At 41.7% G+C, this 12,865-nt stretch overlaps 1 protein-coding gene across 2 annotated transcripts in view; it reads left to right on the top strand.

The window, feature by feature from the left end:
* malrd1 (MAM and LDL receptor class A domain containing 1) overlaps window positions 1–12,865 on the top strand; it is a 54,816-nt gene that overhangs the window by 12,976 nt on the left and 28,975 nt on the right. For both annotated transcript variants that reach the window (XM_027274050.1, XM_027274049.1), the window contains exons 11-18: window positions 1,820–1,907; window positions 2,014–2,190; window positions 2,283–2,439; window positions 4,189–4,345; window positions 4,449–4,559; window positions 5,550–5,763; window positions 5,860–6,107; window positions 8,241–8,529. In XM_027274050.1, the coding sequence (XP_027129851.1) occupies window positions 1,820–1,907; window positions 2,014–2,190; window positions 2,283–2,439; window positions 4,189–4,345; window positions 4,449–4,559; window positions 5,550–5,763; window positions 5,860–6,107; window positions 8,241–8,529 (1,441 nt within the window). The remainder of the gene's footprint in view (window positions 1–1,819; window positions 1,908–2,013; window positions 2,191–2,282; window positions 2,440–4,188; window positions 4,346–4,448; window positions 4,560–5,549; window positions 5,764–5,859; window positions 6,108–8,240; window positions 8,530–12,865) is intronic.

Genomic DNA, 12,865 nt, shown 5'->3' with positions numbered 1-12,865 from the left:
AAGCAAAGAGTCTGTATTTAGAGCGTGCCGCAGCTTTGCATGATGAAGATCTACTTAATAGCTTCACTGCTCATCATCGATCCCTCGAGATGGATGTTCTGCTGTCATTACTCATGAGTGAGTGTAACTTGACAGGCAGCTAAAGCCTCTTCCTCCATTACAGCATTGAAAACAGGAGCTCTGTTTGTCAAGTTAATTGACTACAGAAGACAGTGAAGAATTAAATTCAGACTCAGGCTCCATTCGGTCCAACAGTACTGTTTAGTGATTTGACATCAACGTCAATTGTACCAACACACTTCTCCACAAAAAATTCACACTGATTCACCATTCTACGCTAATCACAGCTAATGCACATGTATGGAAAGCCAACTAGTAAAAACATGAACTGCAGTGTGGGGTAAAAAGTTAGAGAAGATATACTCACCCAATGCTGGTTTAGAATTTAGATAATTTTAATAAATATTGGAGAAAACAACATCTTTTTTTGTGTATTTTAATTTAACTCAGGGTTATGACCAGCAGATAGCACACTAGAACATACTCTTCAAACTGATGATGTGGTAAAATAATGTCAGAATCTATTGTATCTATTGTATATATATAAAATAGACCCAATGGACAGTCCCAGGCCCAGAAATGGTTTAACCCAAGTGCTCATGAGCCAATGGGAACTTTGTGACACTAACCATTTGAACTGGACAAATGTCTGAGATCACACATTGTTAACATGTGGTTAACATGTTGTCAACACACAGTCAAGGCGCATTAACGCATCAATAACATGTTAACAAAACATTGTCTGCCTGTTGAAAGTCACGTCTATTCGAACTGGCTGGCTTTCCATACTTATGTTATGTGTGATGCAACAACACTGTCTCATTAAAAATGCATGCAAAAAGCTCTAATGAGTTTAGCAGAGCTTAAGTTAATTAGATTGTTCCGAGACGAGCTGTTTGCCGAGTGGAAACGGATGATTATTGGAGAGATATTTCAAAGCATGTTTGTTTACTGAACACTGCTGCTTGAATCATGCTAATGTGATATTTCAAAAAAACCTACAGTGAATACTCACATAGTGCCTCTTACAGGCTTTCCTTGCTTATTAGATATGCCCATTCTGTGTTGCTCTGATTACTGCAGTGAAAACATTATCAACAGAAAACATTTCCTTATTTTTGAGCTCCTTTAAAGCTCATTATCAGGCTCTCTTTGTTCAGTATTTTAAACCATGTTCCACTCTTTGGCACAAAGTCAACAGACCTGGTGGCTGTTGATGAAATAGCGAATGATTTACTGCATTGGAAAGCTGTGACAAAACTTAACATTCAGTGCATGTAGCAAAGCTTACTGGCAGGGAAGCAGGAAATACACTCAAACTCTTGAACAGTATTAGAAAGAAACAGCAACAGCACATGGAGAGATCATGTTAGTTTAGATGATTTGGGGTTTAAAATGTAAATAGAAGAAATATTTCTAAATGTAGACCACTTTCACACAAATAATTAATATTTTTAATTAATGATGGCTGCGTACCATTCATCTTAACAGTAGCGTGCATTAGCAGTCGCCTACTTACAACTGAGATAGACCATTAGCAAAGTTAATGTTTACTTAGTTGTTTAGTTTGTAGAGTAGAAGAGGTAATCAAACATTTACACACTGTTAAAATCTTTTCTAGCTCAGACCAGCCCTCCCTAATTCAATAGTTGTTTGAAATTATTAGCTAGTACAGTAGCTACTTACTAAGAACTTTGGAAACAAACTAATCTCAAATTTTTAGTCCAAACTGATTTTTTGTGTTAATTTTAATTCTCAGATTTTGATTGAGGGTACCGTTGGAGATGATATGAATGGAGACATTGCCATTGATGACCTTTCCTTCCTGAACTGCACCCCATATGAAGGTAAATGATTATGCCATAACAGAAAACTTTAACTTTTTAGTCCAATGTTGTCATACAGTACTCCCCTCATTTTCTACTATTGATTGTATTTTTTTCTACCATCCAGGAGAGCTCCCCAAACCTAACATCACAATCCCAGTGACCACACCCGCCCCCACTGGTCAGCCCCACAGCTGCCCTGATGGACAGTTTGTTTGTGGGACATATGGGGAGTGTGTTTCCAACAGCAAAGTGTGTGACTTCAGAAAAGACTGTTCGGACAGTTCTGATGAATTAAACTGTGGTAAAACTATTTATCGTCTCTCGGAAAACTTTCATTATTGTATCAGAATTCTTTCACAATGTCTTCACCGTTTTTTCTCTCTCTGTCCTCAGTGAAGGAACGGTGTGATTTCGAAGGCGGGGACACTTGTGGTTGGAAGAGTGTCGACTCTTCTTTAGTACCGATCCACGCGTTTCACTGGTTGCCTGACCAAGGGCAGGGCATTCACGATGGAGAGCAGTACCACCGTCCTATTAACGACCACACCCTGTGGGTATCAGCTGAAGTTATTTCCTGACACTTTCCTAACCCACTTTCCAGATAGATAGATAGATAGATAGATAGATAGATAGATAGATAATCAAATTAAGATTTACTCGTTCCGTAGCGAGCCTCAAGTGGATGTTTGAGGAACTGCAGGACACACCTGAGCCAGAACTATAAGCTCTATCAAAAAGGAACATCTTAAGACGAATGTGGATCCAGAAACCAAACTCTGGTTCCACAGGAGAGGAGCTTGATAGCCGAAGTTTCCTATTCTACTTATGGAGAAGATAGATACTATGAGCTGAGTGAGCACATCCCATCTATAGCGGACAGACAGTGACCTGACCGCCCTTATCTACGTTTTATTGAGTGGACAGTTAGAGCAGAAAATGGCAGTGCACTTTAACCACTATATTTCAGTAATTTCTTCCCTAGGCCAGACATAATCTTCTTCTATCATCTCTCCGTCTGCCTCAAACTCTCCTTCTTCACTCCTGCAGCAGCTTCGACTGGCTTTCAGTCAATAAGGCGTGAGTGAAATGGAGAGGGCGAAGTTATGTCTTATTTAACCCGAGTGGAGCCGCACCTCTCATGTGAATTTAATAAAGTGAAGTTGGTGCAGATGAACGCCCTGTGAGGAGAGGAGGAGGCAATTATAGCACAACTCATTTTACCACGGGCAGTTTTGTGATTGACAGTTTATAGCTTGCTGGCTTATGAGCTAGAGATCAACAAGAGTAGGTAAACTGTTGTCATTAGGACTGCAACCACTTTAATGATTATTTTCTTAATGGATTCATCTGACAAGTTCAAGCATCACAGAGTGATTGGAGTCAGGTGGACCAGCGGGTACCAGACCACCGTAGGGGAAGAAGGAGCTCTCGATTTTCCAGTCCCAACCCTCACTTATTGTCATGAGCTTTGAGCAGTGACAGAAAGAATGAGATTGCAGATACAAGCAGCTGAAATGAGCTTCCTTCGCCTGTTGGCCGGGCTCAGCCTTAGAGACAGAGTGAGGACATCTGGAGGGAGACATCTAATTAGGATGTCTCCTGGGCGCCTTCCTTTGTATGTGTTTCGGGCACGTCCAACTGGGAAGAGACCCTGGGGCAGACCCAGAACCTGCTAGAGGGACTTTATAGCCCATCTAACCTGAGAACACCTTGGGATCCTCCAGGAGGAGCTGGAATTTGTTGGTGAGGAGAGGAACGTCTGGAACGTCCTGCTAAACCTGCTGCCACCGCTACCCAACCCCGGATAAGAGGAAGAAAATGGATGGATGGAATAATCTGACAGAAATCACTTGTTTTGTTCAAACATATATTAAAATATAATGCAGATAGGTAATACAGATCTGTCTACTGTCATATAAGACACATAAAAAAAGAAGATCCTCATAATTAAGAGCCAGGAACAAGAGAAGACTTGGCATCTTTGCTTGACTTCAAAAGAACGATTAATTAATGATGATCAAAATCGTTCAGCACAAATAGACACACCCCTCACCCCGCCGGACAACGCTGTAGCGATTAGGCACACCGCCTGATTCTGTCTGAATGTACCCTCAGATTTAAAATAGAAAAAGAAAAATATGCTTTAGTAGAGTAGATAGATAGAGTAGATAAAGGTGTCCAGAGGCCTTCCTCAGTGAAGTCATGTTTAATTTAAGACGACAATACAATGACCCAATGATGATGCAAACTCTCAGCTCAGCTTATAATTCTGATCTTGTTGTGTACGTTCTGTCTTCAGAGGCAGTCCGGAGGGTTGGTACATGTATGCAGACAGCTCAAACGGCGGCTACGGTCAAACCACTGACCTCCAGACACCTCACATCTCCTCCACTGGGCCACAGTGCACACTTGTCTTCTGGTACTACATGAGCGGCTTCACAGTGGGATCACTGCAAGTGAGAAGATTACATATACCGTATGCAGCGGCAGAATAATAATGCTCGCTCCGTGAAAAAGCTTTCATCAGTGAAATATCTACTGTTCTCGCCACATTCGCAGGTGCTGTTGAAACATGGAAACATCTCTCATGAGGTTTGGTCTCAGACCGGTAACCAAGGCAACAAATGGAAACGAGGAGAAGTGTTTTTGGGGTTGTTAAACAACTTTCAGGTCTGTACTTTATTCTGCAAATGTTATATAATCAGATTCAATGCTCATATCACATGCAGCGTAATGTTGTTGTGTCCCATATGGTTTTGTTTTCATTGCTTGCTTTCCCCACTGCTAATAAATCCATATATTATCACCTGAAATGTCACAGGGAAAAAACATCTTGGGAGATTTTATTGTCTTGTTATCGTCTTAAAAGTTTAAATGATTTATTTAATGACTCAGGATGAAGCATTAAACATTTTATGGCACTTGTTTCATTAACGGGGAACCGACTGCTGCTTTTATTGGCAGAAATAGCCACAAAATATTAAATAAAACAGAAAGAAAGTAAGGTTTATTTATTACTTAAATTGAGAAAATATGTCTAAGACTCTTTACGGTGTTGGGATTAACAAACAGTTTAGAGTGAAGAGTCGGATTATTGACATCCAACTGAAGGACAGCCTCTTGACCGTGCGCATCAATGCAGTTAGCCTAATTTCAGTCACGGCAGGCTAAATTGGACACGCTGACTTGATCAATGATGAATTGATTGAGTCTAATTCAGTCTAATGAGTCGTAACCTGTTAGTTTGACAGTAATCACAGTTGCAATCCCGTCATTGTGTCTGACTGAGGAGGTTATTGCAGGTCAGTACAAAGAGAAACAGAACCAGGTCCTGAGTCAGCCCCGGTGGCTTTATTGCACTGCAGCAGTCATCTCTTTGACCAAATACCACGGCCTTTTGCACATTTCCATTAACCTTTGTAAGAACAGACAGAGTCAGATCTGTGCTGATGGTACAATCAGCCTCTTTTTCAGAGTCCAAGTGCCCTTTCGCTCTCGCCTCTGAGCTCTTCATCAACTCACTTCAACCAAGACGCAGAGCAACATCACTCATTAGAGCTGTTTTGTCTGATGACATTAAGCATCAGTGTCGGCATAAGTGTCTATGTTTGCTGAAAGGCAGGACTAAGAGCTGATCCAGGGTTCGTTGTCCTCTCTCAGGTTGTCTTCAGGGCAAAGCGAGGGATCAGCTACATGGGTGATGTGGTGATAGATGATGTTAACTTCCTGCACTGCTCCCCTCCTCTTCCTTCGGACCAGCCGTGCACACCTGAACAGTACGCCTGTGCTAACGGCCACTGCATCCCTCAGGACAACCTATGCGACTTCATCAACCACTGCGGGGACAACTCTGACGAGGACCCCTACATCTGCAGTGAGGCCTCCTCCTCTAATGTCTGACCTGCCAAAGATTCATTTTCAGATATCTGAAATCTCAGATAGGTGTTTCTTTTTTGTTGCTGTCTTTCAGAGGGATTTAGCGGGCGCTGCAATTTTGAGTTTGACCTCTGTTCCTGGCGTCAGAGCCGAGAGGATGACTTCGATTGGCTGATCAAAGCGGGCAGCACTCCAACGATTGGCACCGGGCCATCGAGTGACCACACCCTGAGGGACCCCTCGGGACACTACCTCTACCTGGAGAGCTCCTTCCCCCAGGCAGCCGGAGACGCTGCCCGCATATCAGGACCTGTACTGAGCCGCCGGAGCTCACAGTGCAAGGTGAGGTGGAGGAAGTGCACTGTAGATATCTGACTAACAGAGCTACACTAAAAGTTAAAGGTTATTTAAAGTTGTTTTTACAGGTTTTGCATAGAATATATGGTTTAAAATAAAAATAACTACCCAGTAAAACTGAAATGCAAAAAACTTTAAGAATCAGAACAGATAAAATAAGTTAAAGACATACTAAAAAATGTAATAAAACATTAGCACTCTTGTGACTTCAGTGACATAAATGTATTTTATATGATTTAAAAGCTATCTGCAGTTTGATGCATTTTAAAGGGACAAAAAAATAAATCACCCTCTGTATGTATGTATATTTTAACTACATACAGTACTAAGGACACTGCATATGTTTCTCTTATCTTCATATGACTTTATACTTAAAACTGGAACTGTTATAATTCACTGGGAAACTCAGATGCAATCAGAATATAATTCTCAGCTCTGACCAACATAACATTTCTTATGAGATAAAGGCTCCTTGATGAAATGAACAAAAAGAGTACATTCACTTTTGGTATATTTACAGTAATATAATATAATATGTAATGTAAATACACTTATTCGCTTGGAGCAAGTTAGAGTTGAAGATCGATACAAGCTACAGCCAGGAGTTATTAACTTAGCTTAGCATACAGACAGGAGTAAACAGTTAGACTGGCTCTGTCCAAAACACTGACAGTATAAAGAATGGACAGTGTATGCGTGACGTCATTCGTAGGTTTCTGAAGAACTGCTTTGAACCAGCACCAGCTTCTAGCTGTAGCTTCCAATTTAGCAGAAAATAAATAAGCATATTTCTCAAAATGACAAAATATTCCCTTAAATTTGTAAAGTAACTTCAGAAATGAATGCCAAATGTCTGAATCAGTCATTCATGTACTCACATTGACAGATTAGAAACCGAGTGTATGTGCTTGTGCACTTTGTAGTGTGTGGTTTTGTGTGTGCGTCCTCCCAGCTGTCAGCTTGATGCTCTACCGGGAACGATGTCTTGATTGACTGAACAGTTTGCTCTGTGCATCGTGTCTGTCTTATCCCACTCCTGACCTGTCAATCAATCACGCAGTCTGCAAAAAAAGGCACCAATTAAACTGAAGGGAGGGCTGAACACGGGGGAAGTGAGAAGGAGAGGAGGACGGGCAGTCTCCCACTAGAGATGGAAGGTGTAGCTCACTCCTCCATTTTGTGAGAAATCCTATAAAACACTTCACTGCCTCAGTGCTCCGCGATAGAGAGACACAATTTCTCTCTCAGGCTTTAATAAAGAAAAGCATGAAAGTGAATGTGTTGATCTTATGAAGATTAAAATTACCTTTGTATGCCCATATTCTTGGGTTCTCTCCAAAAAATTTAGACTGCAATATGCGTAGGGATAGGGTTCGTGTCTCTGTCTCTGTCTTTCCTGTATTGGACCCTACATGTCTGAAACAGCGGCTCGGTCCTGCGGTGTGCCCCAGGGTTCTGTCTTGGATCCTTTATTATTCGTACATCCATTTTCTTCCTCTTACCCGGGGTCGGGTTGGGGTGGCAACAGGTTTAGCATGGCATTCCAGACGTCCCTTTCCCTAGCAACACATTCCAGCTCGTCCTAGGGGATCCCAAGGCGTTCCCAGGCTAGATGGACCTTTATAGTCCCTCCATCAGATTCTCGTTCTTCTCCTAGTTGGACGTGCCCAGGCGACATCCTAATCAGCTGGCTCTTTTCAATGTGAAAAGGCTCTCCGGATGTCTGAGCTCCTCAAAAGAATAATTCATATCAAACACATATTATCTGCTTTGCACTGGCTTCCCATCAAGTTCAGGATTCATTTTACGGTTCTTGTTGTCACATATAGAGCTCTGCACGGTCAAGAAATGGAAAACATCTCTGTCTTGCTCCATCCTTACATCATGAGTAGGTCACTTAGATCTTCTGACCAGGGCTTACTGGCATACATAATGGTGTGTTTTAAATTGATATTGCACTTTGTGGCCTTGCTCTGTGAAAAGTGGAATACTAAATAAATGTATTATTATAAAAATAAGTAAAATTGAAATTGAGTATCACTGCGGGAAGTCCCTCTGCTTACACTGTAAATCACTGATGTATTTTGACATATTTTTCATTTTCCGTCCTCTGTCCAGATGCGTTTCTATCTCCACATGTCGGGAGACGGCATCGGCACCCTCAGCGTGTTCAAGAAAAGCCAAGGACGTCTTCACCTCCTTCTGAAGGTAACAGGAGATCAGGGCAACTACTGGCAGATGCGGGAGATCCTGCTGAGCGACACCGGGGACTTTCAGGTCGTGTTCGAGGGTAAGGTGGGCCGAAGTCCAAAGGGTGACATCAGCCTGGATGACATCACTTTCTCTCCAGGGTGTCTGCTCGCCTCCTCAGCTGAAGAAGAGGACAACACTCCTCCACCTCCTGCAGGTATATACTTTACTTTTTCATATGCTAAGCTCGTGTAAGTTGTTTCCAACTGTGTTCCCACCTTCCTACCCGACCCCCCTTGGACTCACAACAGTGTGAAGAGCTGCTATTGGAGTTTTTCATGTTGTTATTTCCAGAGACTAATCTCTCTTGGCATTATGATCAGGACTTTCATCCATCACATTATCTCTAAATTTGATTATCTATCCGCCTGCTTTCTCTTTGAATTACCTTTTTTCTCAGGGAACACAATGTCTCTTTGTCAGTCAGTTACTTTACTTTGAAATATCTTAACAGCAGTTAAACTTTTTCCTATGAAACATTCATCCTCCCCAGAGGTCAATCCAACAACTTTTGGTGACCCTCAGACTTTTCATCTAACACCACTTTGACTTTAATATTTTTAATTGCCGGTTGGTTCAGCCATTCATGTTTATTTGTAATAATGTTAGGCCACATCCAAACAAGATCCGGCGCTGTGGCGAAAACTCAGGTTTCACAGGCTTCAAAGTCAGCCTGAAATGTCTCTGAAACTGAGACTATCCAGGTGAATTCATGGACTAAACTATGAATGGTGGACTGGTTTGAGACAGCAGTGGTCGACTGACATAGACAGTGAATGAGAGCGAGGGCTCACATTCAGACTCTGTCTGAATGTAGCCTTATTAAACCCATTCCCATCAGCCAAGATCATTTCCAAGCTAGAGTATATAACTTTCTTACTTCTTAGAGTATAGTACTTTCTTATCCACCTTGTGTATTGTGAGCTGCTGTAACAATCCACCTTATTTTATCTTAAACATTATACCTGCTAAAATCTGGATGCTTGGATGAGCGTTTAGCTCAAAGCACTGAAGTGCAGTCTCACAGAGATACTAACAGTTTGCTGTGTAACAGTGGTGACCTTTGACAGCTTCAACACAATATTATGCCGAGTACAAAATTTTACAGTTCAGTAAACTCACCGAACAGAAATTACAGCAGCAAGTCTGGCTCTATATTTCTCTGGACTGGAGACTGGAGCCCAGATGGCCAAGGTGTAGCTGGAACATATTATCTTTTGTTATTTTTTACTTTTGTTTCCACTGTGACAAGGAGAGTGCTTGGACTGCATTCATGCTTTTAGTAAAAAAAAACTGTACTGCATCCTTTTAGAGCTTTTTAAGACCACATGCCAGATCATTTTTTCCTGATTTTTACAGTTTTTCATATGTAGATTTGCAGTTTTGATGATTTTCAAGTGCTCATGAGTGATCAGACAATTACTGACTAACAGGATGTTAGAATCTCATCTTCTTTTTTCAGGGTGAATATTGGCAGTTCCAAGAATGGATGCAACATTTATAAAGAAAGGCATGACCAAAACGTGTCAGAACTCCTGGAAATTGATGTTATTTCTGTCTACACATGAGGATACGCGATACAATCTCACATATTTGGGTGTTAAACATCTGAAAATTCTAATTCTTTAACAGGGATTGTGTCTGTATTAAGATCAATAGATACTTTATTGTCCTTACAAGGAAACATGTTGCCACAAAGCCTCATGTAACACCACAACACAACCACAAAATAGACCTCCAGTACAGCACTTTATTCGATATCCCTATGGCAGAAGAGACAAAGCTCCTGCCATAGCATGCCCGTTTACAGGCCGGGGTCCTGTACCTGCGACAGAATGGGAGCAGTATGAAGGATGAGTTGAGGAGGTGGCCCGTGTCATGTGCTCTGCATGTAATAGCTTTTTTGTTGACCAGTGATTATGGAGACGTGATGTATGATATGTGTGAATTTGTTCGTATCGGAGGCAGTTAGCATGTTAAAAAAAAGCAGCATGAACAGTAAAGGAGAACAGGTTGTACTTTACTTTTGTAAAGCAGTAACAGAAGGTGGGGGGGCATTGACTAATTTGTGGATGTTTGACACACTCCACCATCCTAATGGTGTCATTATCGATGCATGTGTGGGTGTGGGTGGGGTTATGAGCTGTGCTGTGAGTGCTGTGATTAAATGTAAAAATATCTGAAATAATTTTCAGTGTTTTTCACAGCGGAGCCTCGTATTAACATCCTGTTTCAGCCAGAGAAAATTGAAGAAGGGTTGTGTCGCATGCAGCAAAAATAGTCTGATAACAGCTGAAAAAGCTCTTGACCTTCTGAGGTCACACAGTGTTTGTCTCTGTCTGTCTGAGCGCAGACTAAAGCCCCATCATTGTCTGTATCTCAGACCTGGGAACTGTTTATCTTTTAGATGTTCCTCTGCATCTCTCATTACCTTTATGAGGAAACCCTTGAAGAGGCAACATAAAGCAACAAGAGCTGATTTATTGTAATTGTTACTGCAGCTATAATTGGTCTATTAAATTTATTGCCCTTTTCTTGTATTGGATGAAGCTGAGAAGAGTGAGTTTGTGAATTGTCTGCGCTCAGAAAACTGTGAAGCTGTGTCATTTTAAGACATTTGTCTCTCTGTCTCTGAACATTTGTCAGTATTAGTGCTTAAAGCGAACAGCTCCCACAGTCGGGGGACTAATCACTTACTAACGAGCTCTGAAGTAGTCGTAGGTCTACGCACTAATGATGCTTCCATGTTAATGCTTTTACATTTAGCATCTAGCATTTGGCAACATCTTACTCTCCTGCTCTGTCCGGTGTCCTCACCAACACTCTAAAGGTTCAATAACATGCTTAAATGTCGGGGTGCCCTAATAGCTCGCCTGGTGCAGCGTGCACCCCATGAGCCATGAGTTCTAATATCCCTTTAGCCATTACTGGCTAAAGGGATATTAGAACCTCATCTTCATTTTGAGGGTGAATGTTGGCAGTTTCAAAAATGGATGTAACATTTATAAAGAAAACAAAATGAACTTTATAAGGCATGACCAAAACATAATTAGATTAGATTACATTCAACTACTCAGTACTCAGACAACAAAATGCAGTCAGGCATCTAACCAGAGTGCAGAGTAATAAAGTGCAGAGTTATGTACATATGAACAGGATATATAAATATAGTGCAGGAATAGAAAACATGTGTCAGGTTGGTTAGTTGGCTGGCTGGTTGGTTGGTTGGTTGGTTGGTTGGTTGGTTGTTTGGTTGTTTGGTTGGTTAGTCGGCTGGTTGGTTGGTTGGTTGGTTGGTTGGTAGGTAGGTTAACTGGCTGGCTGGTTGGTTGTTTGGTTGGTTAGTCGGCTGGCTGGTTGGTTGGTTGGTTGGTTGGTTGGTTGGTTGGTAGGTAGGTTAACTGGCTGGCTGGTTGGTTGGTTGGTTGGCTGGTTGGTTGGTTGGTTGGCTGGCTGGCTGGCTGGCTGGCTGGCTGGCTGGCTGGCTAGTTGGTTGGTTGGTTGGTTGGTTGGTTGGTTGTTTGTTTGTTTGTTTGTTTGTTTGGTTGGTTGGTCCAGCACATCCCACAGATGCTCGACTGGATTGAGATCAGCTTCTTCTTCTTTGGACCACTTTTGACCTCTGCAGCCCGGGAACATCCCACAAGAGCTACAGTTCTGGAGATAATCTGATCCAGTCATCTAGCCATCACAGTTTGTCCTTTGTCAAACCTGCTCAAACGTTTACACTTGCCCATTTTCTCTGCTAACATCAGCTTTGAGTTCAAAATGTTCAGCTGCTGCCTGTTATATTCCTGCTTCTGACAGGAGCCATGATAACAAGATAATTGGTGTTCACTATACCTGTCAGCGGTCATATGTTATGGATGATCAGTCTATTTTCAGCACTTACCAGATAGTCGAACTTTTTCACTCACTTTTCTCTAAGCAGTCTCCTTTTTTGTCTGTTGTCTGTATAAACATGAAGTATAGAGCTCTGATTCAGCACCTGCACCGTGTCGCTGCTGCACACAAGTTATTAAAGCAGATTGAAGATAAATCCACATTACACATTATTTAATAATAAACTCTTGAGCTCACCTCCAGTCAGATCAGATCAGAATCCAGTGACTCTGGGTGTTTATTCCTCTAGAAACTTTGGCTCTGCTTAAACCTCAACATAATGGAGGTGCTATGCTGTTAACAACTGTAAAAAATAAATGTTTTATTCAGCAGTGTTCATGCTGGATAATCCACAGCCCTCACTGCGGTCAGTGGTCAGAGATCATCCCTCTGAAAACCAACAGCATATTCTTTGAATGAGCCAAAATAACAGAGACTTCTGTCTCTCTCTGTCTTTGGAAAGAGATGTTGCCTGTACATATTTGAGCATAATTTTTAAATACTGTGATCACATGATTCACCTCTGTTGTACTGTAGGGGAGGCAGACATCCCAGGGATAGATATTGTAAAATCGAAGCAAATTTATAAGCGAGAAAATTTGGTTTCTTTT

The sequence above is a fragment of the Larimichthys crocea genome, chromosome XXIII (assembly GCF_000972845.2).
Source record: "Larimichthys crocea isolate SSNF chromosome XXIII, L_crocea_2.0, whole genome shotgun sequence".
Classification (NCBI taxonomy): domain Eukaryota; kingdom Metazoa; phylum Chordata; class Actinopteri; family Sciaenidae; genus Larimichthys; species Larimichthys crocea.
This window is presented reverse-complemented; position numbering and strand designations above follow the sequence as displayed.